A 27,303-nucleotide genomic window follows, 5' to 3' on the forward strand; every position below is an offset into this window, starting at 1 on the left:
TAGCTCAGCAGTAAAGAATCTGCTTGCAATGCAGGAGATGCAGGAGCCATGGGTTCAATCCTTGGATCAGAAGGATCCCCTCAAGAAGTAAATGGCAACCCACTCCAGTAATCTTGCCTGGAAAATCCCATGGGTAGAGGATCCTGGCAGGCTACAGTCAATGGGGTCGCAAAAAGTTGGACACAAATGAGCGACTAAACCACCACCAACAGCTATTCCCTTCACAAACATCAATCACCTTAAGACTTTTCCTGTTCCTCATGTTACACCATGACCAGGCAAATCTGGTCATCCAGAAAGACCACCCACCCTCTAGAATTAACTAAAAGTACCGCATATTCCTTATGAGAAGAAAGAAAACATATTTCCTAAGGGAAAACAGAAAGAAACAAATATTTAAGCATTTTCTATGAATGTCTTCCTTGGTATTTAACGTCCAATACTGTAATAGCCCCCATGCAAACATGCACAAAATTCTCTAGACTTCTCCCTTTGTTATTCAAAACAAGAGGGAATTATATCTTCATAATTCATTTTAGGTGATGCCTGAGATAACTAAATAATTAACTAAGACATGTAATAAACGTTATTTGGTAGAGGTAAGTATAAAGAAAAAAGCAGTTTAATCACCTGCTTTCATTTGGCTTAGAGAAAAAAATGTGCTTACGATATACTAAAATATCAGACCAACACAGGACATACTGCCAAAATTTAATATAGTGTCATTAAACACAATATTCAAATATTCAACTTTTCAAGCACATGAAAGTTGTCATCTGAAAGTGGGCTATTTTTATCGTTTCCTTAGTGTAACTTTACAAAATTCTTTCTCTCAACAATGTCTGACACTGATCTTGATACTTGTTAGGCAGTCTGATGTAAGATAATGAGATCTCAACAGGCAGAGATTTAGGAGATGATCTGAATGCCCATCTTCAGAATTCATCCTCGGAGGACTGATCATCATCTTCATCCCTTACTTCTCGGTATTTCCTTGAAGACTCCCCTTCTGGATTATAGCTCTGCATTTTAATATTTAGTCTTTCAGCTAGCTTCTGTGCTGCGAGCTTGGCTTGTATCTCCTTTAAGACAAAAAATGAAGCAAAAAGTTAGACACTCATACCTTTTCCCTACAGTTTTTCAATGGGAAGTCACTGGAACAGAACCGGTTTCACTGGAATGGCGTGCCCCTGTATTTCTGGGTTCTCTACCGCCCTCTGAGAGAATGAGGCACAGACATCACAGAGCGGGCTGGAGAGAGCCAGCAGCCTGCCACAGCGGTGGTGACAGACTTCCACTGACAGACAATGTGCACTGAAATATCCAACTTCTATGAGAGCAGCTGAGGAACCAGCTTGGCACTGCAATAGTTATACACAGGAAAATGTTTTCAAGCATGTGGGCATGTGCATGTGTATAGACAACCCTGAAGAACAATTTGAGCCATCAAATGTCAAAAACCACCCACCAATTCTGTACTGACCCTCCAACTGGAAGTCTTCTTTCCTAGATTAGATCATGGCTTCTAGGCTCGAGAGTGACATTTCAATGCCATAATGAAAAATCAAAGAATACTAAAAACTGATTATCCCTCTCCAAATTAACTCCCATGAAAATTACTATGCAATACAAAGCCTAAGTAAATCTTAAACAGTGGCGATGTGCTTGCAGGCCCCCAGTGACGGTGTCATTGACTGACTGGCAAGCCGCAATGCTCATTCCTCATCTGGCTCCTCACTTTTCTCAGGATGCCCCCAAAACACTCGAACTCATTTAAGTTCCCCCTTCAGGCCATGGGTAGTACCGGCAGGTGGGACTGAAGTGGAATTATTACTTCTCTGCCAAGGAAACCAACTCCAAACTGAATGGCTTAAGTCAACCTAAAAATAACTTCAGACAGGCATTTAGGGTCAAATAAGGTAAGAAACAATTCCTCAATGCTTAGTTACAACTAGGCAATAACTTGAATGGACTGAGAGGATGAAAACTGGCTTTTAAAAACGGGTGCCTTGAAAATCCATGCCAACCTAGCTTTTGTGAAAAAAGAAGGCCTAGAGTAAATTCTGACTTATGTGAGCAGCATCCTACATGCAGACAGGAACAAGCCATGCTCTAAATACCTCGTAACTCTGCTTCTGCTGTCTCTGCAGAGCCAGCGACTCCTCTATGGAGAGCAGCTGTGTCGGCAGGTGGTGCAGCGGCAGAAGCCGGGCTGCCGTGATGTCATCGAGATGCTTCTTGTCCCTGCGCCGCCTTTCCTCTGAGGAGACGGGAGACCCTCTCCTCTGACAAGCACTCCATGAATCATGCGGCTGTAAAGGTAATCTGGAGGAAGCAACCCTTATGTTACACCACCTTTTCACAGACACATTTGTAGCATTCAACAAGAGTGGCCTTTAACCTTGGCAGCTAACTGTTCTACAAAGGTTAATAGTAAGGCCTTTAGCACTATTTGCATGCATAAATAAAACATTCTTTTTAAATACATTTACCTCAAAAACAAATATTTAAGTTGGCACCTTTTTTGGCGAGTAATTTGACAATGCATTCCTCTAACAGATAGCTAGACTCATTGCCTTTCCCTTCTCTCTTCAAATACTGGAGTGGGTTGTCATTTCCTCCTCCAGGGGCTCTTCCCCACCCAGGGATCGAACCCTCATCCCCCACGTCTCCTGCATTGGCAGGCAGATTCTTTACCACTGAGCCACCTGGGAAGCCCCCCAAAAGCTTATACTCGAGCCTATTCTCATTCAAAACCATCTGCAAAGGGGCTTCCTGTCTAGCAGAGGGAATTAAACTTGTAAAGTTTCAGTGTAATGTAATATCACAGGTACTATGGCACAGGCCCAGTGGAACACAGACAAGGGAATGGCCTGTCATAAGGAGAGACAGGATGGCTGGCAGAAACACTTCAAAAAGAGTGCAATCTGAGGAGTCTTGGAATAATAAGGATTCAGCATGTAAATGATAGGATCTCTGATGGCACTTCCCCAGAGAGTAAGGACTAACAGGGCTGCAGCTCACAGGAAGCATGGGAGCTGGAGAGTGCAGAAAAGGCTGGGGCAGCAGGCTGGGTGAGACCACATGGAAGACTTCTAGTCCACATGACAGGTTCAGGTTTATATTCTATAAACTGCACTCTGGCAGCAGTGGACAGCATGGACTGGTCGAGTTAAGACTGGGCCAGGACAGTGATGAGAACCTTCACTTTGACAGGAGAAAGGATGAACCTAAGGATGATTAGAGATGAAGGTCCAGGAAATACACTGTGAGGTGCCATGGCTGGCAGAGATGGAAAGGACGGGAAGAAAGGTGGCAGCACTACTGGCTTAGGGAATATGGGACAAAGTAGTCTGGAAAGAAGTGAGTTCTACTTTGTACAGGACAAACCTCAGGTGCCCAGATCACCGTCATGTAGCCGGGTTTCATAGGTAACTGACTCTGCAAACCTGAAGTTCTGGGTAGACCAGGGCTAGAAGAGATGAGAGGCAGCCTCCCGCACCAGAAGAGTCAGAAAAGCATGCAAGAGGTGGCCAAGGGACACCTGCATCCCCCGCTACTTCCAACTGTCTACCGCCTGGCTCCCCAAAGCCCAGCCTCTTCTGATGAGTGCACCTGTTTCTATGGCTCACAAACTTCCCTTGGGAACCTTCACGGATATTCCCTTCCTCCCCTCCCATTTCCAGCTAAAGGACCACAATACAGAATCAGGGTCGGCGTATTCTCTGTTATATGTATTGACTAGATGATGCTTCTGGTTTTCTGCCTCCCTATAAGTGAGGAAAGATACCTCACCACATACAAGATGAGTAATTACCTAATCAAAGATTACTTTTTATTCCTAACTAAAAATTAATTCTGGTGTTCTATGCAGAACAAATAGTTTTGAGGTTTAAAAAAATGAATAGTGAGATACGATTGAACTTTAAAGTCTCTATAATAATAAAAAAAAATCAGTTTAGCTACTTGTAACTACAAGCTTTCAGTTTTTCAAAGAAAAGCAGTGGTGGTTAAACTTTGTATCTGTTGTTGTTTAGTTGCTAAGTTGTGTCAGATGCTTTGCAGCCACATGGATGGTAGCCTGCTAGGCTCCTCTGTTCATGAGATTTCCCAGGCAAGAATACTGGAATGAGCTGCCATTTCCTTCTTTAAGAGGGGATCTTCCTGATCCAGGGACTGAACCTGCGTCTCCTGCATTGGCAGGTGGATTCTTAGTCACCTGACTCACTCCTGAGTCACCAGGGAAACTCCTTGTATCTGATATTACTATTTTATAAAACTACTCCCTGATTTGAGTGTTATAACTGCACATAAGTAAATAATACTTTTTGAAGAGACTTTTTTCTGAAGATCTCAGAAACAAAACTATAAAAAGGAACTTAGAAGTACAGTTCACTTGCCCCTCCTGCCCAAATTTGTTTTGCTTTTTTAACCCTTTCTCAGCTCCCTTCCTCCTGAAATGATGATATACTTTATTGTTTTTCCAAGTGTGTAAGCCTCGAGTCCTCATCTAGACCCTAAACTCTATGAGAAACAGAATCTTTACTCTCGTGTCGTCACAGCACCTACTGCTTACAGTGAGCACACAAATATTTTTTACTGAGAAAGGCCGTCGACTCCTACAGTTTCCTCTTAGCTTATAGTCTAGTTAGAGGAGGAGCTATATACAAGAATATGGTTCTGGAAAAAAATTATAATAAATTCTCTTAATTCTATGTTTTATATAAAATTTTGCCTAAGTTTCCTGAAGTTTAATGCTCCATCTGCTCCTGAAAACCTTTTCAATTACTTGGCTAAAAAAAGAAAGCATTTTGTAGCAGGAATCCTCCACTCCAGCCATATTAGTTTTACTGCTTTTACAATACGCTCATTCCCAAGTACAAGCAGTTCTCACACCAAGTCCACTGAACTTAAAGCAGTCTCCCAGTTTTTGGAATTTAACAAATATCATGCTCCTGTGACAAGTCTGTTTGCAGTGGTACTTACACATTGGTTTTAAATTTATGTGGCGTGGGCATGGGATTTTTGGCTCGCATTTCCAGCACTTCCATGTAATGAGGCTTTTTCTGCGGCCCACTCCAGAGGCTGGCCAAGTTCTCAGGACTCTGGTTTCCTTCTGAGTGGTGTTCAGTGGGGTCCGCAATTGTGATCCTTCGTAATCTATCAATGAACAGGTTGTCTGAGCTGCCAGGATGATCCTCCACTTGACCTAAGGCACAATACTGAGGGAGACCCTCACTAGCTTCAGATAAGGAAGGCGCTGGGGTTCCGCTGCTAGAAGTTGGATGCTCACTCACTGTGTGTTCAGCCTCAGTTGCCTCAACATCACCTCCACGAGTCAGATGTGCCAATCCCTGTTGTGAGTTTGTCTGAGATGATGTGATGTTAGCTACAGAGGAACAGCTAGGAAGGGGTGATGAAGTATCAAGTATCTGGTCAGAATTCTGGGCCTTATCTCTGTCCCCAACAACTTCAATCGCTTTTTGCCTCTCCTTACAGTGTAAGCTAACAGGATAAAAGAGTTCACTTCTTCCTCGAACTTCTTCACGTTCTGCAATAGCAGCTTTCAGTTTGGCGACAGCATCTGAGATCTTTTTACCTTTGTCGGGCAATTTGCAAATGAATTTTCTACAAAAGGAAAAGAATAGGTATACGTTACATACAGCCATGTTTTTAAACTTGAGATATACAAAGTAGTATTCTCAAAAGGAGAAAAATCGACCTTTAAGCCAAAAAACTGATTTCCAGCTGCCCCAAAACAGAGATGAAATAAGAGACTCATTATCCAAATACCCCTCAAAACAAGGGACGACAGGATGATTAGGGACTATGTCTCGTTTGTCTCATCTATTAACAATTAGAATTTCTACAAAAGTATTTTAAGCATGATATTAATATAAGACATCCCCCAAATCAGTTTTTATAAAGTGTGATTTCCAAGACCTTCCTGGTGAGGGGAGGTGGATGGATCTGCAAGGTCAGAACTGTTTTATAATAACTAAGGTACTATTTGTCATTTTCACTCGCATTTTCTTGCCATGAGTACCGGGGAGTTTTCCAGAGGCCACATGATGTGGATGATAACATTGTTCTGATGGCTAATAGAAAGTGTGTGTTTTTGTATTCTTGTGTTTTAAAGATTCTCAGTTGTAACTCCTAAGACAGTGATAACTATCAGTCGATATAACACGCATACAACAAGAGCTCTTCAAGATGTTCAGAGTTAAGGTCATGAGACTAAAAAGTTAACTCACTCATTCTCACAGTCAAAACATTTGTCTCTACCAGGAAGTCCCCAACTGATCATTTACCACTTTAGCTAAGTGGCAAAAGTTCCTTTTCTGATTTCCTTTTCTTTAGCCATACAGTAAATGTGGAGGGAAGGTTACAGCTCACACCCTCTATTCTTTATGACACTACATTCATTCTCCCGATTCTATTAACATTCCTCCCAGTTGAGATGTCTGTATTTTCCCAACATTCTCTTCTCTCTCCAGCCTCATGACCACTTCTCCAGCTTTTAATCATATATAACTAACTTTTCCATTAACTCAGCTCCAGTAAGTAAAATCAATCTCAGACTATTACCCTCCTCCAGCTTTCCTACTTTTATTAATGGTGCTCCATACAGGTTGGAAACTTCAGCCACCTCTTGTCAACCATATAGTCAAATGATCCTAAGCCTGATCTAGTCTCCCCAATTCCCTTCTAGTTCTTCCCTTCCCACAGCTACCCTTCTAGTTCACTTTCTTACAATCCCCTTATTGGGGAACTTCTCTGAAAATACCTCCTAGTCTCTTCTGCCTCTTATTCCTTCAAACTATCCTGCACCAACCTGCCAAAATAAGCTTCCTAAAAAATCATTATTGTTACACCGATCCTCTGCTAAAATCCATTAAGTCTAACAATTAAGTGTGAATCAAACTTACTTTGCCTAATAAGCCACTCTTTTACCCTACTCTTCCCATTTCCTACAATTCCTGTTTAAAAAAAAAAAAAAAGGATCTAGAGATGAAACTGACTAGGTGTTTGGGGCACTATTTGGGAGAAAGGCAGAGGAAGGATTTGGGATACAAACCCTCCCCTTGGAGAGCCGACACAGGCACTGAGTAAATAAAATCAACGAGGAGCTGATGAGGAGCCGAAACGCTGGGGAGCCAGAAACATAGGCGCCTGGCGCCCGGCTGTACGCGGTGGCTCTGTGACTATAGGCCGGCCACTAGCCCGCGAGCCTGGAACAGATCTAAGACAAGGTGACCTTCCAGGAATGAGATCGGGATGGGGGCGGGGAGGGGCGCGTCCCAGGGTGCCGAACCCGAGGAACCCTGCGGTGACTTCGCAGGACCCAAGCTTACACGTTGCGCAAAAGTCTCTCCTGGCGCTTCAACATTTCCCGTAGCTCCACCAAACTCCGCTGCCCCAAGTCCTCGGGAGTTTGGGGCTCGAAGCCGCGGGGCAGCGAGGACATTCTGCGGGGGCTGAGGCTGGCGAGGCGGTGGGCACTCGGCGTCCTCGGCAGCCCCCGCAGCTGGCGCCAGATCCGCGGCCAGCGGGGACTCCGGCGAACGAGCGGGAGTCGCCATTTTCCCGGAAGAACAGGTCGTCTTCTAGCCGAATCGAGCTTTATTGAAACGCCGGAAACAAACACGGACAGAGTTGAGGGAGTGGCAACCGGGGCGGGAATAGCGGGGTGACGTCACGCGCCGGCGGGGCGCTCTTTCTAGTCGCCTGTTCTTCACCTGTGCCTTGGGTCTCAGCTGAATATTCAGAAAAAAGTGAATTTCTGGGGCCCTGCTCTTAAGGAGTCTACTGAGTGTGGGCGGAGAGCAGACATTAATCAAGTAACAAATGGGAGAATTGTAAGACGGCTATGGGCACCAAGGAAGGAATAACCAAGAAGTGAAAGACACGTGGAAACATGAGTGATGAGTTGGTTAACCATTAGTGAAGTTGGGCTATGTACCCGGCACGTGAAGCCCTGGCCTATGGCGTGGCCTTCCTAGTTCTGGGTTTAGTGAAGACCTCAAACATTAATGTTGGAAGGATCATTCAGAACCATCAGCGTTTCTTAAGGCGACTCTGTGGCGTTTGAAGCAAGACTTTTACCCGTTTGCAGGACTGCCTCAGGTATTGCAAGATATTTGGCGTCTATTTGATGATGTCTGGGTTTCTGCCCTGTAGTTGGTTTGGCATTCCTGAATCCTCCTAACAATACAAAACGCACCCCCCGCCCCAGCACACACACTCATACACACACACACGATTTCAAAGGCCCACACAGGTGATGATAGTGAGAAGTGCTGCGCAAGCCAGTGGAGAACCTCTCACAAGTACCCGTTTTGCCCTTAGAAAAACAAAGGCACAAAAACTGAAGTTTTCCCAGGGCACAAAACTAGTAACTGAGAACATCAGGTTTTAGACACAGATGCCCAGGTGGTCTTTCTGCCGCCCCAATTCAAAAATCTTACAAAGAGTAAGAAAGTTTTTAAGGCTGTTGAGGAAAGTGATGTAACTGCTAACTCTTTGGTGTTAACACCTAACTCTGCTCTATAGTTCAGGTAAGAGAGCTGGATCCCAAAGAAAAAAGTGGAAGCATGCTCTAGTCATAACAGACATCAGTTGTGAGGTTTGGAAGACCCTATAACCTCCAACCCCAGTCTCCCCCTTTTTTGATACGGAAAATTTACATTTGCGAGTTCTTTGTTAGGTGCTGTAACAAACAGTTTCCTCCCAATCAGACGGAAGCTCTAGATAAAATATGAGGCTACTTCAGGAGGTACCGCTGAAACTGTGTCTGTATCCTTGCAATCTAGTCCCTTCTGATCAGTTTAACGTATCCAAAGTCTCAACATAAACTCTGCTTTGAAACAAGCATTTCAGTAACCTGCTCCATATCTTTCTAAATGAGAAATACTTAAGTAAGGCCCTTGTCAGGTATCTGTCCTGTGGCAAGTTCCCCCAAGGCCTTCCTCACTCTAGCCTTCTCCCTCTGTTCCTGGACCTGACCTGAAGGCCTTTATTCCCTCTCCACCTCCTCACCCATATGCCCCGGACCCCGCTGATAGTAAACCCTTTCTTCCTACCTGGGCCACAGGCACCCTCCAAGCAAGGATGCTTTCTCTCAAGACTCAGAATTTTGCCCCCAGCTGTTTTCCTTTTGTGGAAGGCTGTCCATTTTCCCCTAGCCCATTATACATCTTAGTTAAGTCTCGCCTCCTCCCTGAGCCTTTCTAGATTTTTCCAACCCAGATTGCTCTCTGAGCATAACTGTAGTGCTTAGAACATACCGTGCGTCTCATGGTGTGTGTGCATGGTGATTTCTAACAAACTGTGAAGTCAGGGAACTCTATCAAGGAGCTGTATTTGTGCTTTTCTGTCTCCCCTGAGGTAGGAAGCAGATACTAATTGATAGAATCTCCCTCTCTCATAATTTTTTCCCTGTCTTTCCCTCATATTCACCTTCTTCATTAAATACCCTTCTGTATTAAAGATCTTAAACTTTTAATACAAATGTTGACCATAATTTTCGTGAAAATATTCTCAGTGGTATGGGATAGAATCTGTTACACAACATAGTTTAGGATTTCACGTTACTATAATACAAGTCTGAATTCCTCACAATGGGTGCGCCAACTATCTAGTTCTCTAATCGGTAACCAAGAGGCTTAGCAAGTAAAGAGATTTTTTTTTAAATTTTATTTATTTATTTTTGGCTGTGCTGGGTCTTTGCTGCTCATTCTTTTCTGTAGTTGCTGCGAGCAGGGGCTGCTCTCTAGTTGCAGTGTGTGGGCTTCTCATCGTAGTGGCTCCTCTTGTTGCCACACATGGGCTCTCGGGCTCGCAGTAATTGTGACACGTGGGCTCAGCTGCTGTGGTTCTAGAGCCCAGGCTCAAAAGTTGTGGTGCGTGGACTTAGTTGCTCCACAGCATACGGGATCTTCCCAGATCAGGAATCAAACCCATGTTTCCTGCATGGACATGAGTCATCAGGGAAGCCCCACAAGTGAATAAATTTGTCAAACATTATTCTGCATGTTTCAGTGAAGTTATTTTTTGGCTGAGATTAACATTCAAATCATTGGACTTTGAGTACATCCAGTCACCCCCTAAAATGTGTGTGGGCCTCATCAATCAGCTGAAGCCCTTTAGAGAACAAAGATTGGCCACACCCCACCCCCCTACCCCACAGGAATTTTGCCAGCAGACAGCCTCCAGACTTGAATTCTAAGTTCCTGGCTCTCTAACTTGATGGTCTACACTGCAGTGATAATTACCTGAGCCAGTTCCTTAAAATGAATCTCTCTCTGATAATGGCTGATACACAAACACACACCACCCCCCTACTGGATCTTTTTCTCTGATGACCCCTAACTAATGCTGTGCTGTTGCTAAATCGTGTCTGACTCTGCAACCCCCGTGGACTCCAGCACGCCAGGCTTCCCTGTCTTTCGCTGTCTCCCAGATTTTGCTCAAATTCGTCTCCATTGAGTTGGTAATGCTATCTATTTCATCCTCTGCCACCCTCTTCTTTTGCCTTCAGTCTTGACTCCTGACTAATACAAAGCCTGAGCCACCAGGGAAGTCCCTTGATGGGTCAGTCTTGCTGGCTGCCTCATCTGTCTGTCCCTCAGGACAGAACTTAACAAATAACTGACAGCAGGCTTGCCAGTTAGGGAAGAGAATTACTTTCCTACTAGGGAAGGAACAGGCAAGTGGAATTGGGTGTGAGAAAAACAAGAGTGAAAAAAGGAAAGAGGAAGAAACTGGTAGAGAGAGATATAAAAAACTGGAAAGGGCAACAAGGGGAATCAGTTTCTCTCCACAGATATCAGAAATAGAAGGTTTCATAGGAAGCTTTATGCTGAGGAATTCACCCACAAATTCATCTCCCTTCCAGCTCTAAAATTTTTATACTTCTACAGAATGTCACGTTCCCTGCCTTTGCATTTCACTGTGATCCCACCGCAACAAAAGGTTTTCCTCAGCTACCCAGGAGTTTAGGCTGCAAAGTGCACGCACTCCACACTACAGGTAAAGTCTTACATGAGTTATCCAAACTGTTTGAAACAAGGAACCAAATTTTCAGCTCATATCTCTCTCTCTATCAGCAAATAGTAATTTAAAGCCATTTTTCAGGACTGTGGTTCCCCAGTGACAGACTGTGGAACTATTAAAATTAATCCTGACAGAATATCCTTGCTGCTTTCTCCAAGCACATTCAGGCCGTTGGTTTATGAACAGGATGAACAGACGGCCCATCCCAGAGGGCTTGAGGGAGGAAGCACGTTAAAATGGCTGCCTCCATTTTTGTTTGCTCAGCTGCTTGGAAAAACTAAGACTGAGGGAAATGGGATTAATCAAGGGGGCAGTTGCCCATGGAAAAAAAATAGGAAGACTCTGGTGAGAAAATCCCAGCCAAATAAGGTTCAAGTCAAAGGAAAAGAACACTTTTCCCTTCACACTTTCACATGGTTGAGTGTTGTTTGGTGACAAATTTCTCATTTCAGGCCACCACAGTGTTGGATGATATTTCTCTTAGCATGGAAAGAGATAATTCAGGGGGGAAAAAAAATTATTGATGCGCTAAAGTTCCAGGTGATTTTACTTTGTAATTAGCAACATTAATGAAGATTATTGGTTAGATATGTGACTGATGGTGATTAAATAACACCTCTCTGTGAATTTTATTTTTATGTCTATTCAGATCCTTCGCCCATTTTAAAGAAACACTTGTTTATTTTTGTTTGTCCTTTTGGCTGCACTGGGTCTTCATTGCTGCAAGCAGGTTTTCTCTAGTTGCGTCACACGGGTGACTTCTAGTCTCACTGGCGACTTCTCTTGTTGCCCAGCACAGGCTCTAGGCACTCGGGCTCCCACAGTTGTGGTACGTGGGCTGAGCTACCCCGTGGCATGTGGAATCTTCCCAGACCAGGGATTGAACCGGTGTCTCTGCATTGGCAGGTAGATTCATAAGCACTAGACCACCAGGGAAGTCCTTCCATGATTTTACATATGAATAAACTCAGAAACCAGAAAAAAAAAAAAACCCTCCTTGAAAGAAAGCATCTACTCACTGCTATATTTAAGATACATATAACCCACAAAGACCTACTGTATAGCACATGGAACTCTGCTCATATATGTGACAGCCTGGATAGAAGGGGAGTTTGGGGAAGAATGGATACATGTGTATGTATGGCTGAGTCCCTTTGCTCTCCATCTGAAATGGTCACAACATTGTTTGTTAGCTACACCTCAATACAAAATAAAAAGTTTAAAACTTCAAAAAAATTACATTGAGATAATCATATGATTTTACTCCTATATTCTTTCAATATGGTACATTTTTATTAATTTTTAAATATCAAACCACCCTTGAATTCATCTTGAAAAGAAAAAAGAAAGCATGTGCTGATATGTGTTATAGAACATACAGACGTTGTAGCTGAGGCTCCTCCTCTCCCATTAGGAGAAAGACTTTTTTTTTAACTTACATGTTATTGAAGGATAGTTGAGCTACAGTGTTGTGTTAATTTCTGCTATACAGCAAAGTGATTTAGTTATGGGTATATACCCTTTTCTATATTCTTTTTCATTATGGTTTATCACAGGACCTTTAATATAGTTCCCTGTGCTATACAGTAGAACCTTATTGTTTATCCATCCTATATAAACTAGTTTGCATCTGCTAATCCCATTCCATCCACCTCTGGCCACCAGAAGTCTGTTCTCTTTGTCCAAGTCTGACTTACTTCACTTCCCCTCTGCTGACTTACTTCACTTCCCTTTGATGGATTGGCTAAAATTCCACCGATAAGAAAATCACTAGGTTAACAAGGATCTTCCTTTGAGACGGTAGCTATGTCTAGAAGGGGTGTGGCCTATCAGTCATTTACACTTGAGTGTGAATTTGTTCCAAATGGCTTTCTCACAAAAGGCTAGCTGAGGTGATGATCTACACTAAAAAGTGGGCTTTGTTAGAAGAGAAAGGGAGAAAATAGAATTTTGAGACTTTGAAAAGGAAGAATAGACCAGAGAAAGTTTTACAACAGAGAGTTGAGGTGGTAGAAGGACTGCAGAAGACCACCTTTTCACAGTTTAGAGAATATGTAGGGTGGCCAAAAAGCGAGGATGTTAAAACCAAACTTTGGTTAGAGTTGGTTCAGCTTCTGTGCTGAAAGGCAAATCCTTCTATACTTAATTGGGTCTTGTCACCTAAGATTCTTGGTAAAACATCCACTGTGTTGTTTAAGGAAGGTGATTTGCAAAGTCACTGAGGGGTGAGATTTAATAATTTTCTTCCAAGTGTCATAGGAGAGGGACTTGAGAGTTGTGCCTTTAGTGGAGGGAAAGAAGAACCAGGTCTCTGCTTCGGTGCCAGTACACCGTTTATGTCTCACTCTTTGGAATCCAATGTACTTTGGAGGCCATGAAACAAAGAAACTGATGATCAGCAGCAAAATGGATTTAGAGAAAACTATCCACCCCTCTCCTCTCGTGAGACCCTGGCCAGAATCAAGTGTCTAGTCATCTTTAATTTTCTGTCTTGCATAAAGAAGAATACCACTCTGAAAAGTTTCAGCAAGGGGGAATAGGAGAAAAGGAGGAAGGGAGGTCCACATATCATAGAATTGGGAGAATGACCAAGGGGGAAAAGTCTTCCTTGGTTTTCTCCAAAATTTGGAGGGGAGAATAGTCAATCATAGTATATGGACAGTAAAGGTGATCCAGATCAGAGAAGTGAAGTGAAGGGATAATGGTGAAATTTGTTGATATACAACTATGATTTTGAGAAGAGAGGGTCTGTGTACCACCAACTCTGTATCCAGTTAATTTTCCTAGGCCTCAGTTTTCTCCCATTTAAAATGAGGGTATTGAACCAGATGAACTCCAAGATGCCTTTCAGTGCTTAAATTATAGGATTCTAGGATGATGGATGTTATAATACATTCTTTGGCAACATCTGCATCTATTTAAGCTCATAAATGTTGAAAAGAAATATTTGGTATGCAGGAAACCAGGAAGCAGGTAGCTCCCTTTAAATAAATAGTCATCCAACATTGATGAAATTTAGGGTTTTATCAGCCTTTGCGGGACTCCCATGGTTGCCCATATCTTGTGGGACTGGATCATGTTTTCCATCACCTAGAATTCTTGGGCTTAATTTAATTTTTATATCTAATGGATGACAGCTCTGAGTAATTTAAGATTGTTTATAAGGTTAAAAAAAAAAAACCCTGAAGTTGTCAAAATAGCAGAAGACAGATAAACTTATAATGAATGATGTGGGAGGAACATCACTTCATGCTGACTCGAGAGAAAAAGTGGTTTAAAGGAATAAATTTTTTCTTTATAATGCACAGAAAGAAAAACATTAGAAAATGTAAATAAAAGGTTGCAGATTGTGGGGTTTTGGCCACATCGCATCTACAGATGGAGCTTCCCAAGTGGTGCTAGTGGTAAAGAACCTGCCTGCCTGCCCGCCAATGTAGGACACAAAAGATGCGAGTTTGATCCCTAGTTCGGGAAGATCCCCTAGAGGAGGGCATGGCAGTTCACTCCAGTAGTCTTGCCTGGAGAATCCCATGGACAGAGGAGCCATAGGGTCCCAGAGTCAGACATGACTGAAGCAACTTACCATAAATGCAATCTACAGATGAGTTTGTTTGACAGCACAGAGTTTTTCAAAATTATGAATTTGAGTGACTTTAAGATGGACATGTACTAGTGATCCTGGTGAGCATCCTCCCTGCACCTCCTCACCACCAGTCACTCACCCCCGTTGTCCTACCACAGACCCTTGCCACCTTGATGCAATCTTCCCGGGCACCAGGACTTTTGAGTTTGGTGTGTGAAGACATAAGTATAAGTGAAATTTTAGGCCTTTTCTTTTTTGAGAGGCTGCAGTTACAGTCAGTCCTCCATATGTGTGGGTTCCACATCCACAGATTCAACAAACCTCAGAGCCAAAATGGGGCTTCTCTGGTGACTCAGTGATAAAGAATCTGCCTGCAGTGCAGGAGATGCAGGAGCCACAGGTTCAATCCCTGGATTGGAAAGATCCCCTGGAGAAGGAAATGGCAACCCACTCCAATATTCTTGCCTGGAAAATCTCATGGACAGAGGATCCTGGTGGACTACAGTTCATGGGGTCGCAAAAAGTTGGACACAACTAAGCGATTAAACCACCACCACCATGGAACCAAAATACTCAGAAAAAGAAAAAGGAAAAAAAATCCTGGAAAGTTCCAAAAAAGCAAAACATGAATTTGCTTGTGTACTGGCAACTATTTAAAAAGCATTTACATTATATTAGGTATTATAAATAATCTTGATAATTTAATTATATGAGAGGATAAGTTTATGCAAATACTACACCATTTTATATAAGGGCTTGAGCATGTGTGGATTTTGGTATCTGTGGGAACAGAGAGCCTGGAACCAGTTCCCCCACTTTTGATACTGAGGGATGACTGTAATACCATGGAAACTCCCTAGATCACTAGTAGATCACTTCCTAGAAATCACTTGTTATAGGAAGGTGTTCTTCACTTCTAAATCTGTTTTCCTAAAGATCATCTGTGGTTTAAGAATTCCTACAGGAAATTCCTTGGCAGTTCGGTGGTTAGGACTCTGCGCTTCCACTGCAGGGCATACAGGTTCAGTCCCTGGTCAGGGAATTAAGACCCCTGATTTTGTAGTTACTGTCCCCACTGGTTGTAAACTTCATTGACATTGCAAGTTGTTGGGTGTTTCGGTTTTTTTTTTTTTTTTTTTCCCTAGAACCAAATGTAAAAAGTGGATATTAATTCAAAAGAACTTAGTCTTTTCTGGGGCAAACCAGTTTGCTTGTTTTTTAGTCAGACTAATAAATGCTATAGTCAAAGGATATAATCCTGTTATTTTGAACAATTGCTAAGAAGTTGTTTGCAAGCATCTCTAACAATATATAGGCTTTGTTTACAAAGCTTGATTTATCATTTTTATCTATAGCAACATGCATTTTAAAGGGTCAAAGAAAATGATAAATCTTTATGATACTGTAGCATCTTTACAACTACATTTTCTATTTTAAATTCTATTTTGGGACTTTGTGATAGAATAGGTCAACTGGAGACAGCATTTATTTCCTTCCCCCAGGCCATCAACAGTTTTGTTTAAATAAATTTGTGGGTACCATAAAGATATTTTATTTTAGGGTTGGACCACAAAATGACCAGTTAAGATTTTTCAGGCTGAATGTGCTTTGTTTAGGAGGTGGCAAGTTAAGAGGAAAGGGGAGAATTAAAATATTTGCAAGATGTCATTAATCTCCAGCAAGAGCCAAGAGTTGTTTTTTCTCCCCCTTCATTTCAGAACTAATCCAGCTTTCTGTTATTTGGCTCAGAAAAGTCTTAAATCTGTAACAAGAGAGTAACTTCCTGTTCTCAAGAGTATGGCTGCCAAAGAAAACATTTACAAGAAAAGTCCCAGGGCCAAAAAATTGCCTACTAATTATTTCTCAACCCCCCTCCCACCCCAATTCAGGAAGGTGAATGCTGTAAATGCTGTATGTTAAAACTCAAAAGTATGTGTTGAAAAATTAAGAGAAAACCCCCAAGAACTGTTCGCCATTTATTTATATTTTATTGCATTCAAATTACATCAGTTTTATGGCCCTTGGGCACAAATTAATGTTTCTTATAATATTCTGTTCAGAGTTCCATGAAAGTTTTTACCTATTACCTTCCCAACTGAAGAAGACAGAAGCAGCAGCTGCATGGAACTCACCTAGTCTCACCAGCTCCAAGCTGGCCTGATAATCAACCATGGGTCTTGGTTTTCTCCTTGACGATCTGTCCATTCAGTGTGTGCGTGCATGCTAAGACATTTCAGCTGTCTCTGACTCTTTCCACCCTGTCGACTGTAGCCCACCAGGCTCCTCTGTCCGTAGCATTCTCCAGGCAAGAGTACTGGAGCGGGTTGCCATACTCCACCATACTCCAGAGGATCTTCCCCACCCAGGGATCAAACCCATGTTTGCTGTGGCTTCTGCACTTCAGGCAGATTTTTTACCACTGAGCTACCGGGGAAGCCCCATCTATTCAGTGCAATGTCAGTCAGAATCCCAACAACCCACAGGGAGAAACTGACAGAGAGTAAAACTCATATGGAAATGCAGAAGACCTAGACTCGCCAAAACAACTTTGGAAAAAAACACTTGAAAAGCCCATACTACCTGACTTCAAGGCTTTAAGATAAAGCTGATGCTGGGAGGGATTGGGGACAGGAGGAGAAGGGGATGACAGAGGATGAGATGGCTGGATGGCATCACCGACTCGATGGGCATGAGTTTGCGTAAACTCCGGAAGTTGGTGATGGACAGGGAGGCCTGGCGTGCTGTGATTCATGGGGTCGCAAAGAGTCGGACACGACTGAGTGACTGAACTGAACTGAACAGTAATCAAGACACTGTGGGACTGGTGTTAAGACAGGCAACTAGATCATTATAACAGACTATACAGAAATAGACCTATGCACCAGTATGACCAGTTGATTTTCCACAATGGTACAAAGGCAATTCAGTGGAAAATGCATAGTCTTTTCAACAATCGGTGCTAAAACAATTCATTGGACTTCCATATGCAAAAACTTCTTTGATTTATACTTCACACCATGTATTAGCAATCTAATCCTGCCTAATAAATTACCTCCAGATTTAGCAGCAGTCTCCCACTAGTCTCTTTCCAGAAACTCATCTCCAGTCTTACTTTGGGTCTTGTCCTCCACTGACAAAGTCCAGTGAGTTATTCTCAAATTTGCATATAAAAGAAAAAGTTTATGGTTTATTTAATCCTGTTTATCCCAACATACTTTTTTTTTTTTTGCCCTGCTTTCCTTCTACACAGCCCTACTCACAAGTAATCATTATTCATTAAGTCTGTAATATGTGTCCAATAAAAGGAAATCCTTGGGTCTGCAGATATTCATGGTACAATACTTCCTTCACAGTAATGACTAGTACTAATAGCAGGGGTCAGTGTTGGTGTCGATTGTAGCCATGTCTCTGAAAACTTCTCCTGTGCTATTTCACATGATCAGCCCAGCCAGCCTCTTCAGGGTGCAATTCCATTTCCTTCCTGGGCAGAGCTGCTCACGGGAGCACTGCACCTGAGAGCCACCCATGGGACTATTGCAATTTAGTGACAATACCAACTCCAGCCTTCCCACTCCTGTCCTGAAGTCAGACAAGTCTGGTGGTTTCAGAAAATTTTCACCTCTCTTTGCCTTTCCATTTCTTTACCTACAAAACGGAGGTAGTGACATTTTCTACACAGAATTGCTATGAAGATTGGAGTTGGTTGCATGCTATGCCTAGGTCGGTAACTCTTGAGTTTCCTTTACTTTCTCTAGCCAAGGCCCTTTCTGGATACTTTTCATTTGTAGATTTCTCCATGCTTGTTGAGGTGTGGAATGTTGTCCCCTCCTCTATAGGAAACTGCCCCCAAAGAGCTTACCTGTATGGTTGTTGTTTAGTATCTGAGTTGTGTCCAGCTCTTTTTGTGACCCCATGGACAGCAGCATGCCAGGCTCCTCTGTCCTGGACATGATGGTCTGTCATCAGATGTGAGAATAGAAAAGATAGGATGGGAACAAATACCCATGGGATTCAGAGAAAGCAAACATCGGGAAGAGACAGACTCACTGGGAACAGTTTTGGAAAGGATGAAGGTCTGGAGGGTATACATCCGTGTCTCCCCAGCACCTAGCATGTGCTAGATGAACTGGGCCTCTGAGTCTGGATGTCCAGGAGAGCACTATGGTCTGATGTGGCCTGCAGCAGGACAGAAGGGAATCCTGGAGCAGGCCAGTGGCATTTACTGGGGAGAAAGAGGGTGCCCGGAGTAGACAGATCCACTTGGACCAGCTGGGGATCAGTCTTGGTTGGTGCACCCTCTGTCGGGGAGACCATGTCACATCACCAAGCTCCAGACACTTCACAAACATTCTGTCCCCTGCTAGCCCTAAAAAGAGCTCCCTGGGGTACGTGCCACCCAAACTCAAACCTCCTATCAGACATGTGGTGAATCTTTTGTCACGATGGCCAGCTCTAGCTTCTGACTCACTAAGTGGCAGGCCTTCTCTGATTCCAGGATCCTGGAGGATGCCAGCTCCTAAGTAAGCCCAGTCCTGTTTCCTGCCGCCTGCCCTGCACTCTCTGGATCATGGGGACACCTGCACGCCTACAGCTCACACCTGCACAGTCCGGAGCTCAGGTATCCACAGGCCATGTCCTGAAGGTACTTCCTGCTCTGTTTTTGGGGGGAGGGATGCGGGCCTGCCTAAAGCTACCAACTTGATACATGCCTTCATTTCTCATTCCCAGTGTTGGCAGAGAGGTAGGGAAAGAATATTCTCGTTCTGTTGGTGAGAGTTTCAGTGGACTCAAATCTTCAGAGGCCACATTGGACCACATGCACTGAAAGATTGAGATGTACCTAACTCGTGACCCAGTGATCCCTCTTCTAGGAACTTATCAGAGGATTGCTTTAAAAAGAGTAAAGACAATTCCAAAATTCCAACAGCTGGGGATAGGGCAAGTAAACCATAGTACACCAATGAAGTAGAATCCAGCCAGCTGTCAGAAACATCAGTGTAGCTCTATACATCTGTACCTATATAGAATTCTGTAGTGTGTAAATGAAATGTGTATCAACCATAGGTAACACTTTCCAAGTGCTTATTGTGCACCTTGCACTATTCTTAGAACCCCACAGATATTAACTCATTTCATCTGCACACAGTGACAGTTGGGAAGGAACTGTCACTGATCCCATTTTACAGGGGCTCAAAGAGGTTCTGTGACTTGCTCAAGGCACACACTTGTGACTAAGCTGAGATAGTCTCAAGAGCCTGCATTCCTGAGTGCCGTGATTCTGCTTCTGTATAGAGTACTGTGTATTCTGAAACAATAAATGGTCTGTGTGTGTGTGTTTAAGAAAGTCTGGAAGGATTGGAATGAGAATATTAATTGAGGCATTATTATACAAATACATTTTTGGAATAAATTCAGAGTAAATTTGCTATGTGATATTAGAGTTTTTCTCTCCAGTTCTACATGAAACCTGTGCTTAGGAGGAGGTTGAAGAGCAAACACCAGTCTGTTTCAGACGGTAGATTGAGTGTCACTAATTTTGACAAAAGGGTGAGAAGGATCAGTTCTGGGTGTTTTTTCAGTTTCAAGTCTGTATCACTGAGGAAGTCCCTTCAGTTGTCTTTCTGAATAGTTCAAATAATGTTTAGAATTCTCCACATGTTGCAGTTATATTTAAAAATTTATAAATACAAAAGGCCCAGGGACAGACCACCTTTAATGTTATAGAGTGATTCCTAGCATTCTTTGAATTTAAAATTACTGATTTTTTTTTTTTCCTTTTTTGGTTGTTTTAAGAAGGAGGGTGTGGAGTGTTTGCCAAACAGTCTTTGTTTCTTTCTTGCTCTCACCAAAACTGACATTTTTTACACCACCACATTTCATTTAGAAGCTATTTCCCCACCAGCTTTTCCAGGGGCCCAGGGGTTCCCAGAACCCTCTGCCACTCTGAGTCCTGCTCCACCACCTCCTGGGCCCAGGATCTGCCTTTTCCTGAAATTCTCTTCCTTGACGCTGTGCTAGGAAAAGGCTTCTCTTGCTAAAGCATCTCACAGGAGGAAGGTAGCCAGGACTCAACAGCAGTGCTTTAAGACACACCTCCGGGTGGCAGGACCTCCTGTGCACCAAGCCCCAGGACAGCCTCTGCGTGACCTGCCTCAGTCGGCACTCACGTTAGCCTGTCAGGTAGGTGTGATCTTTTTTTAATTAAAGTGCAGTTGATTTACAGTGTTATATTAATTACTGCTGTACAGCGAAGTGATTCTGTTATAGATATATTCCTTTTTATATATTCTTTTCCATTGTGCTTTATCATAGGATATTGAATATAGTTCTCTGTACTACACAGTAGGACCTTGTTATTTATCCATTTTACACACACACACACACACACACACACACACACCAGTTGGCATCTGCTAATCCCAAACTCCTACTCCATCCCTCCCCCCAATACCCTCCCCCTTCACAACCACCAATCTTTTCTCTATGTCCGTGATACTGTTGCTGTTTCATAGATAGGTTCATTTGTGTCATATCTTAGATTCTGCAGATATGTGATATCATAGGGTATTTGTCTCTCTTTCTGACTCACTCAGTATGATCATCTCTAGTTCCATCCATGTTGCTGCAGATGGCATTACTTTGCTCTCTTTCGTGGCTGAGTAATATTCCATCATCTATGGCCCGCACTTCCGTATCCCTCCACCTGTAAATAGACATCCAGCTTGTTTCCATGTCTTGGTTACTGTGCTTGGTGCTGCTGTGGACACAGGGGTGCCTGCCGCTTGTTGAATTAGAGATTTGTCCAGATCTATGCCTGGAAGTGGAATTGCTGGATATATAGTAATTCTATTTTTAGTTTTCAGAGAATCTCCCATACAGTTTCCCACAGTGGCTACCCCAGCTTACATCCTCACCAGCAGCCATAGGAGAGTTCCCTTTCTTCATACCCTGCCCAGCATTTTTTACTTGTTGACTCTTTAATGATGACCATTCTGACTAGTGGGTGCTGGTACCTTATTGTAGTTTTGACTTGCCTTTCTCTAATAATTAGTGATGTTGATCATCTTTTCAAGAACCTGCTGGTCATCTGTATTTCTTCTTTGAAGAAATGTCTGTTTAGGTCTTCTGCCCGTTTTTCTTTTTTCCTCCTTAATACTTATTTATCTGGCTGCGCTGGGTCTTAGTTGTGGTAGACAGGACCTTCCATCTTTGTTCTGGCATGAAGGATCTTTCAGTTGTGGCATGAAAGCTTGATTGCAGCATGTGGGACCTAGTTCCCTGACTAGGGATCGAACCCAGTTTCCCTGAATTGGGAGCACAGCCTGCAACTGGACCAGGGAAGTCCTCCTTTCCATTTTTCAGTTGGGTTGTTTGCTTTTTTTGTTATTCTGTGAGTTGTTGGGATATTTTGGAAATTAAGCCCTTCTTGGTTGCATTGTTTGCAAATATTTCCTCCCATTCCATAGGTTATTTTGTTCTTTGTTTTCCTTATGGTTTCCTTTGCTATCCAAAAGCTTGTGAGTTTGATTAAGTCCTATTTGTTTTTGTTTCTGTTGCCTTGGGAGACTGATCTAAGAAAACATTGGAACAGTTTGTCAGAAAATGTTTTTCCTGTGATCTCTTCTAGGAGTTTTATAGTGTTATGTCTTATGTTTAAGTCTATAAGCCATTTTGAGTTTGTTTTTGTGTAAAAAATATAGAACACTTCATGAACTTGTGTGTCATGCTTGTTGTTGTTCAGTCACTCAGTCATGTCTGAATCTTTGTGACCCCAGGGATAGCAGCATGCCAGGCTTCCCTGTCTTTCACTGTCTCCTGGGGTTTGCTTAAACTCATGTCCACTGATTCGGTGATGCCATCCCACCATCTCATCCTCTGCCCTCAATCTTTCCCAGCATCAGGGTCTTTTCCAATGAGTTGGCTCTTTGTTTCAGGTGGCTGAAGTATTGGTACTTCAGCTTCAGCATCAGTCCTTCCAATGAATATTCAGGATTGATTTCCTTTAGGATTGGTTGGTTTGATCTCCTGATTGTCCAAGGGACTCTCAAGAGTCTTCTCCAGCACCACAATTCAAAAGCATCAATTCCTCAGCACTCAGCCATCTTTATGCTCCAACTCTCACATCCATACATGACTACTGGAAAAACCACAGCCTTGACTGTATAGACCTTTGTCGGCAAAGTGATGTCTCTGCTTTTTATTACCCTGTCTAGGTTTGTCATAGTTTTTCTTCCAAGAAGCAAGTGTCTTTTAATTTCGTGGCTGCAGGCACTATCTGCAGTGATTTTGGAGCCCCCAAAAATAAAGTCAGCCACTGTTTCCACTCCCATCTATTTGCCATGAAGTGATGGGACTGGATGCCATGACCTTAGTTTTCTGAATGTTGAGTTTTAAGCCATATTTTTCACTCTCCTCTTTTACCTTCACCAAGAGGCTCTTTAGGTTCCTGTTAGCTTTCTGGAATTAGGGTGGTGTCATCTGCATATCTGAGGTTATTGATATTTCTCCCAGCAATCTTGATTCCAGCTTGTGCTTCATCCAGTCTGGCATTTCACATGATGTACTCTGCATATAAGTTAAATAAGCAGGGTGACAATATACAGCCTTGATGTACTCCTTTCCCAATTTGGAACCAGTCCATCGTTCCATGTCAGGCTCTAACTATTGCTTCTTGACCTGCATACAAGTTTCTCAAGAGGCAGATAAGGTGGTCTGGTATTCCCATCTCTTGAAGAATTTCCCACAGTTTGTTGTGATCCACACAGTCAAAGGCTTTAACATGGTCAGTGAAGCAGATGTTTTTCTGGAATTCCCTTGCTTTTTCTGTGATCCAACAGATGTTGGCAAATTGATCTTTGGTTCCTCTGCCTTTTCTAAATCCAGCTTGTACATCTGAAAGTTCTCAGTTCACATACTGTTGAAGCCTAGCTTGAAGGATTTTCAGCATTCCCTTGTTAGCACGTGAAATGAGCACAATTGTGTAGTAATTTGAACATTCTTTGGCATTGCCCTTCTTTGGGACTGGAATGAAAACTGACCTTTTCCAGTCCTGTGGCCACTGCTGAGTTTTCCAAATTTGCTGGCATATTGAGTGCAGCACTTTAACATCCTCATCTTTTAGGATTTGAAATAGCTCAGCTGGAATTCCATCACCTTCTCTAGCTTTGTTCATAGTAACGCTTCCTAAGGCCTACTTGACTTTGGACTCCAGAATGTCTGGCTTTAGGTGAGTGATCACACTATCATGGTTATCTGGGTCATTAAGACCTTTCTTGTACAGTTCTTTCATGTATTCTTGCCACCTCTTCTTAATCTCTTCTGCTTCTTTTCAGTTCAGTTGCTCAGTCATGTCTAATTCTTTGCGACCCCATGGACTGCAGCACGCCAGGCTTCCCTGTCCATCACCAACTCCCGAAGCTTGCTCAAACTCATGTCCATCAAGTCAGTGATGCCATCCAACCATCTCATCCTCTGTCGTCCCCTTCTCCTACCTTCAATCTTTCCCAGAATCAGGGTCTTTTCTAAGAAGACAGTTCTTCAAGTCAGGTGGCCAAAATATTGGAACTTCAGCATCAGTCCTTCCAATGAATATTCAGGACAGATTTCCTTTAGGCTTGACTGGTTTGATCTCTTTGCTGCCCAAGGGACTCTCAAGAGTCTTCTCCAACACCACAGTTCAAAAGCATCAGTTCTTCAGCACTCAGCTTTCTTTATGGTCCAGCTCTCACAAACCATAGCTTATGGATCTTTGTTGGTAAAGTAATGTCTCTGCTTTTTTCTGTTAGGTCCATAGTGTTTCTGTCCTTTATTGTGCCCATCTTTGCATGAAATATTTCCTCGGTATCTCTAATATTCTTGAAGCAATTTCTAGTCTTTCCCATTCTATTGTTTTCCTCTATTTCTTTGTTTTGCATTGTTCACTGAAGAAGGCTTTCATATCTCTCCTTGCTGTTCTTTAGAACTCTACATTCGGTTGGGTATATCTTTCCCTTTCTCCTTTGTTTTTTGCTTCTCTTCTTTTCTCAGCTATTCGTAAGGCCTCCTCAGACAACCTTTTTGACTTCTTGTATTTTTCTTGGGGATGGTTTTGATCACCACCTTCTTTACAGTATTATGAACCTCTGTCCATAGTTCTTCCAGTACTCTATCAGATCTAATCCCTTGAATCTATTTGTCACTTCCACTGTATAATCCTAAGGGATTTGGTTTGCTTGCTGAGGGGCCATGCTAATCATATGTATATCGTTCCAATTTTAGTATATGTGCTGCTGAAGCAATCAGGTAGGCATGATTATCCCAAGTTAGTAGAACATGAAGTTGATATTCCGAGAGCTTTGATGACACGTCGAAGGTCCCACAACCACAATTTAAATACAAATTTGACTTCAAAATATGCTATTTCCTCTTGACACTATGCTGACTTGGGGTCATTTACTCAACTGAGTTACTTTGCTTTCTTTCTTTGGCTCTTTTTTTTTTTTTTTTAAAGGTAAGGGGTAGGGAGTTTGGGTGGGCTTCCTTGGTAGCTCAGCTGGTAAAGAACCTACCTGCAATGCGGGAGACCTGGGTTCAATCTCTGGGTTGGAAAGATCCCCTGGAGGAGGAAAGATCCCCTGGAGTGATACTTACTCCAGTATTCTTGTCTGGAGAATCCCCATGGACAGAGGAGCTTGGCCGGTGACAGTCCATGGAGTCGCAAAGAGTCAGACACAACTGAATGACTAGCCACAGCACAGGGAGTTTGGGCATATAGGAGGATTTTTTTTTTTTTTTTTAGTAAAAATGATCTTGATGTTTTATAAACATGAATGCATCTTAATCTTCCTAGAAGGTAAGTTAACTAGATAAATTTCAGAGTTTAAATACATGCACACAAACACACATACCCTCTTGTACAATTTATAAATGATTCTAGGGACTCTACTGATTGAAAGATTATGGTGCCCTAACTTGAACAGTCCAGAACCTGGTTCTGTTCTTTACCCTTCTACACGGTCATAAATGACACACAATGACAGCATCAGTAGAACAAAATATATGGCATTTATTAAACATATGTGACATAGGTTATAATATCAAAGTAGAGCATGCATGAACAAATTATTCATTCTTTTAACGAAAACACTAATTGATACTGAAAATATTAAGTGATTAAATTTCTACAACATCCAAAATTCTCTTTCATTTAAAGTGAGAAAGAAAAAGTAAATCACAGGTTGAAGAAATACAGTGATTTCAGCTGGCCCCATAAAGGCATAAGGCACAAATTAAACCAAGGGATTAGCACATCAGAATGAAGCGTGTCTGCACTCACAAGGACTGGCTCCAGCGAGGCTCCCACGCCCCTGCACGGGTCCTCGGCACCTGCCCCTTCCTTCCTGGGGTCACATTTCCCCAGGTGTCCATGCTCCTACAGACAGGCTTCCCTGTAGCAGAGAAACACTGCCTCTAATACTTTTACGGGTAAGTAAAACCTTCATGCTGTAACAAATGATCCTGGCATGAATAGCATGAAATTTCAAGTTAATACCCTTTTTCCTCCCAACCGAAGTCTAGTAAAACAGAAAACAGAGACTTCTCCTGCCAGCACTCAAGTGTCTACATGGAAAGTTAACGCCAGCCCAGGACAGCAGGGTACACACATACACCGGTTGGGTGTTCGAAAAACAACCTTGAAACCTCTCTCTCCTGCCCTCCCCCCTCCACCTCCACTTTGCCTCATGTTTTAGAAGTGGAGCAAAACCTCAGCAATTTCCACTGGGACTTAAAACAGTGTACAGGAGGAAGCAACAGTCACCCTTTCCAGACTTCAGGCTGCAGGGTTCCAGGGCCTTTGTCCATCAGTGAAAAGTGCACGTCTCCAGGTGCTTAGGTCAGCGTTTTCTTCGTGGTCAACTCTAGGACTCGTGTGTATGGGGTATAGTTCCTGGAAGGCATTGCAATCTCACGAGTCCTACCTGTTTGGCTGAGAAATGAAAAAAGGCAAATCAGGAATATGAAACAAAACTCACCATATGCTTCATGTGATAACTCTAGGAAATCCTTTCTCAGCACTTAAAAATAGACTGCAGTAATATAGTTGAGTATTTTATTTAAATATTATGAGAGGGACCATGATTTTTAGTCAACTTTTAAAAAATTTATTTATCTAGAGGATAATTGCTTTACAGTATTGTCTGGTTTCTGCCATACATCAACATGAATCAGAATTCATGAATATCCCCTCCCTCGCGAACCTCCCACTCCTTTAGGTTGTCACAGAGCACCAGGTTTAGCTCCCTGTATTATATAGCAAGTTCTCATTGTTGCTCAGTCGCTAAGTCGTGTGCGACTCTTTGTGACCCCATATAGACTGCGTGCCAGACTTCCTTGTCCTTCACTCTCTCCAGAGTCTGCTCAATGGAATCATGTCCACTGAGTCAGTGATGCTATCCAACCATCTTGTTACCTGTCACCCACTTCTCCTCCTGCCCTCAACCTTTCCCAGTATCAAGATCTTTTCCAGTGAGTTGGTGCTTTGCATCAGGCGACTAAAGTATTGGAGCTTCAGCATCAGTCCTTCCAATGAATATTCAGGGTTGATTACCTTTAGGCCTGACTAGCTTGATCTCTTTGCTGTCCAAGGGACTTTCAAAAGTCCTCTGTACATGGGATTCTTCAGGCAC

The 27,303-nt window shown here is 42.7% G+C and overlaps 2 protein-coding genes and 1 long non-coding RNA gene across 9 annotated transcripts in view; 1 reads left to right on the forward strand and 2 right to left on the reverse strand.

Annotated features, from left to right (window-relative positions):
• Positions 1–699: 699 nt before the first annotated feature.
• Positions 700–7,612, reverse strand: POLR2M (RNA polymerase II subunit M). The gene is made up of 4 exons (XM_020906159.2): positions 7,356–7,612; positions 4,987–5,628; positions 2,121–2,325; positions 700–1,082 (listed from the first exon to the last, which is right to left on the reverse strand). Exons 1-4 carry the CDS (start codon positions 7,466–7,468, stop codon positions 936–938), a joined length of 1,107 nt encoding a protein of 368 aa, XP_020761818.2. The 5' UTR covers positions 7,469–7,612; the 3' UTR covers positions 700–935.
• A 124-nt stretch (positions 7,613–7,736) lies between these two features.
• The window catches only part of LOC110145737 (uncharacterized), a 38,111-nt gene continuing 18,544 nt past the window's right edge, over positions 7,737–27,303 (forward strand). For 3 of the 5 annotated variants that reach the window (XR_011488268.1, XR_011488272.1, XR_011488269.1), the window contains exons 1-3: positions 7,737–8,127; positions 19,134–19,256; positions 20,657–20,818. This is a non-coding gene — a long non-coding RNA (uncharacterized lncRNA). Of the gene's footprint in view, positions 8,128–19,133; positions 19,281–20,656; positions 20,819–27,303 lie in introns of all 5 variants that reach the window. The other 2 variants (XR_011488270.1, XR_011488271.1) reach the window with 2 other exon arrangements.
• Positions 23,821–27,303, reverse strand: part of MYZAP (myocardial zonula adherens protein) — a 128,069-nt gene continuing 124,586 nt past the window's right edge. Inside the window, exon 13 of one of the 3 annotated variants that reach the window (XM_070469230.1) lies at positions 23,821–26,603. In XM_070469230.1, the coding sequence (XP_070325331.1) occupies positions 26,507–26,603 (97 nt within the window). In that variant the 3' untranslated portion in view covers positions 23,821–26,506. The remainder of the gene's footprint in view (positions 26,604–27,303) is intronic. The other 2 variants (XM_020906157.2, XM_070469231.1) reach the window with 2 other exon arrangements.

The sequence above is a fragment of the Odocoileus virginianus genome, chromosome 6 (assembly GCF_023699985.2).
Source record: "Odocoileus virginianus isolate 20LAN1187 ecotype Illinois chromosome 6, Ovbor_1.2, whole genome shotgun sequence".
Taxonomy (NCBI): domain Eukaryota; kingdom Metazoa; phylum Chordata; class Mammalia; order Artiodactyla; family Cervidae; genus Odocoileus; species Odocoileus virginianus.

Excerpts from the sequence above, each read along its gene's own strand:
- POLR2M (XM_020906159.2), bottom strand. The coding sequence starts at position 7,468 with ATGTCCTCGCTGCCCCGCGGCTTCGAGCCCCAAACTCCCGAGGACTTG. Across the intron at positions 5,629-7,355 it reads GAGAGACTTTTGCGCAACGT|AAAATTCATTTGCAAATTGC; the intron begins GTAAGCTTGGGT and ends TTCCTTTTGTAG. Across the intron at positions 1,083-2,120 it reads AGCAGAAGCAGAGTTACGAG|GAGATACAAGCCAAGCTCGC; the intron begins GTATTTAGAGCA and ends TTTGTCTTAAAG.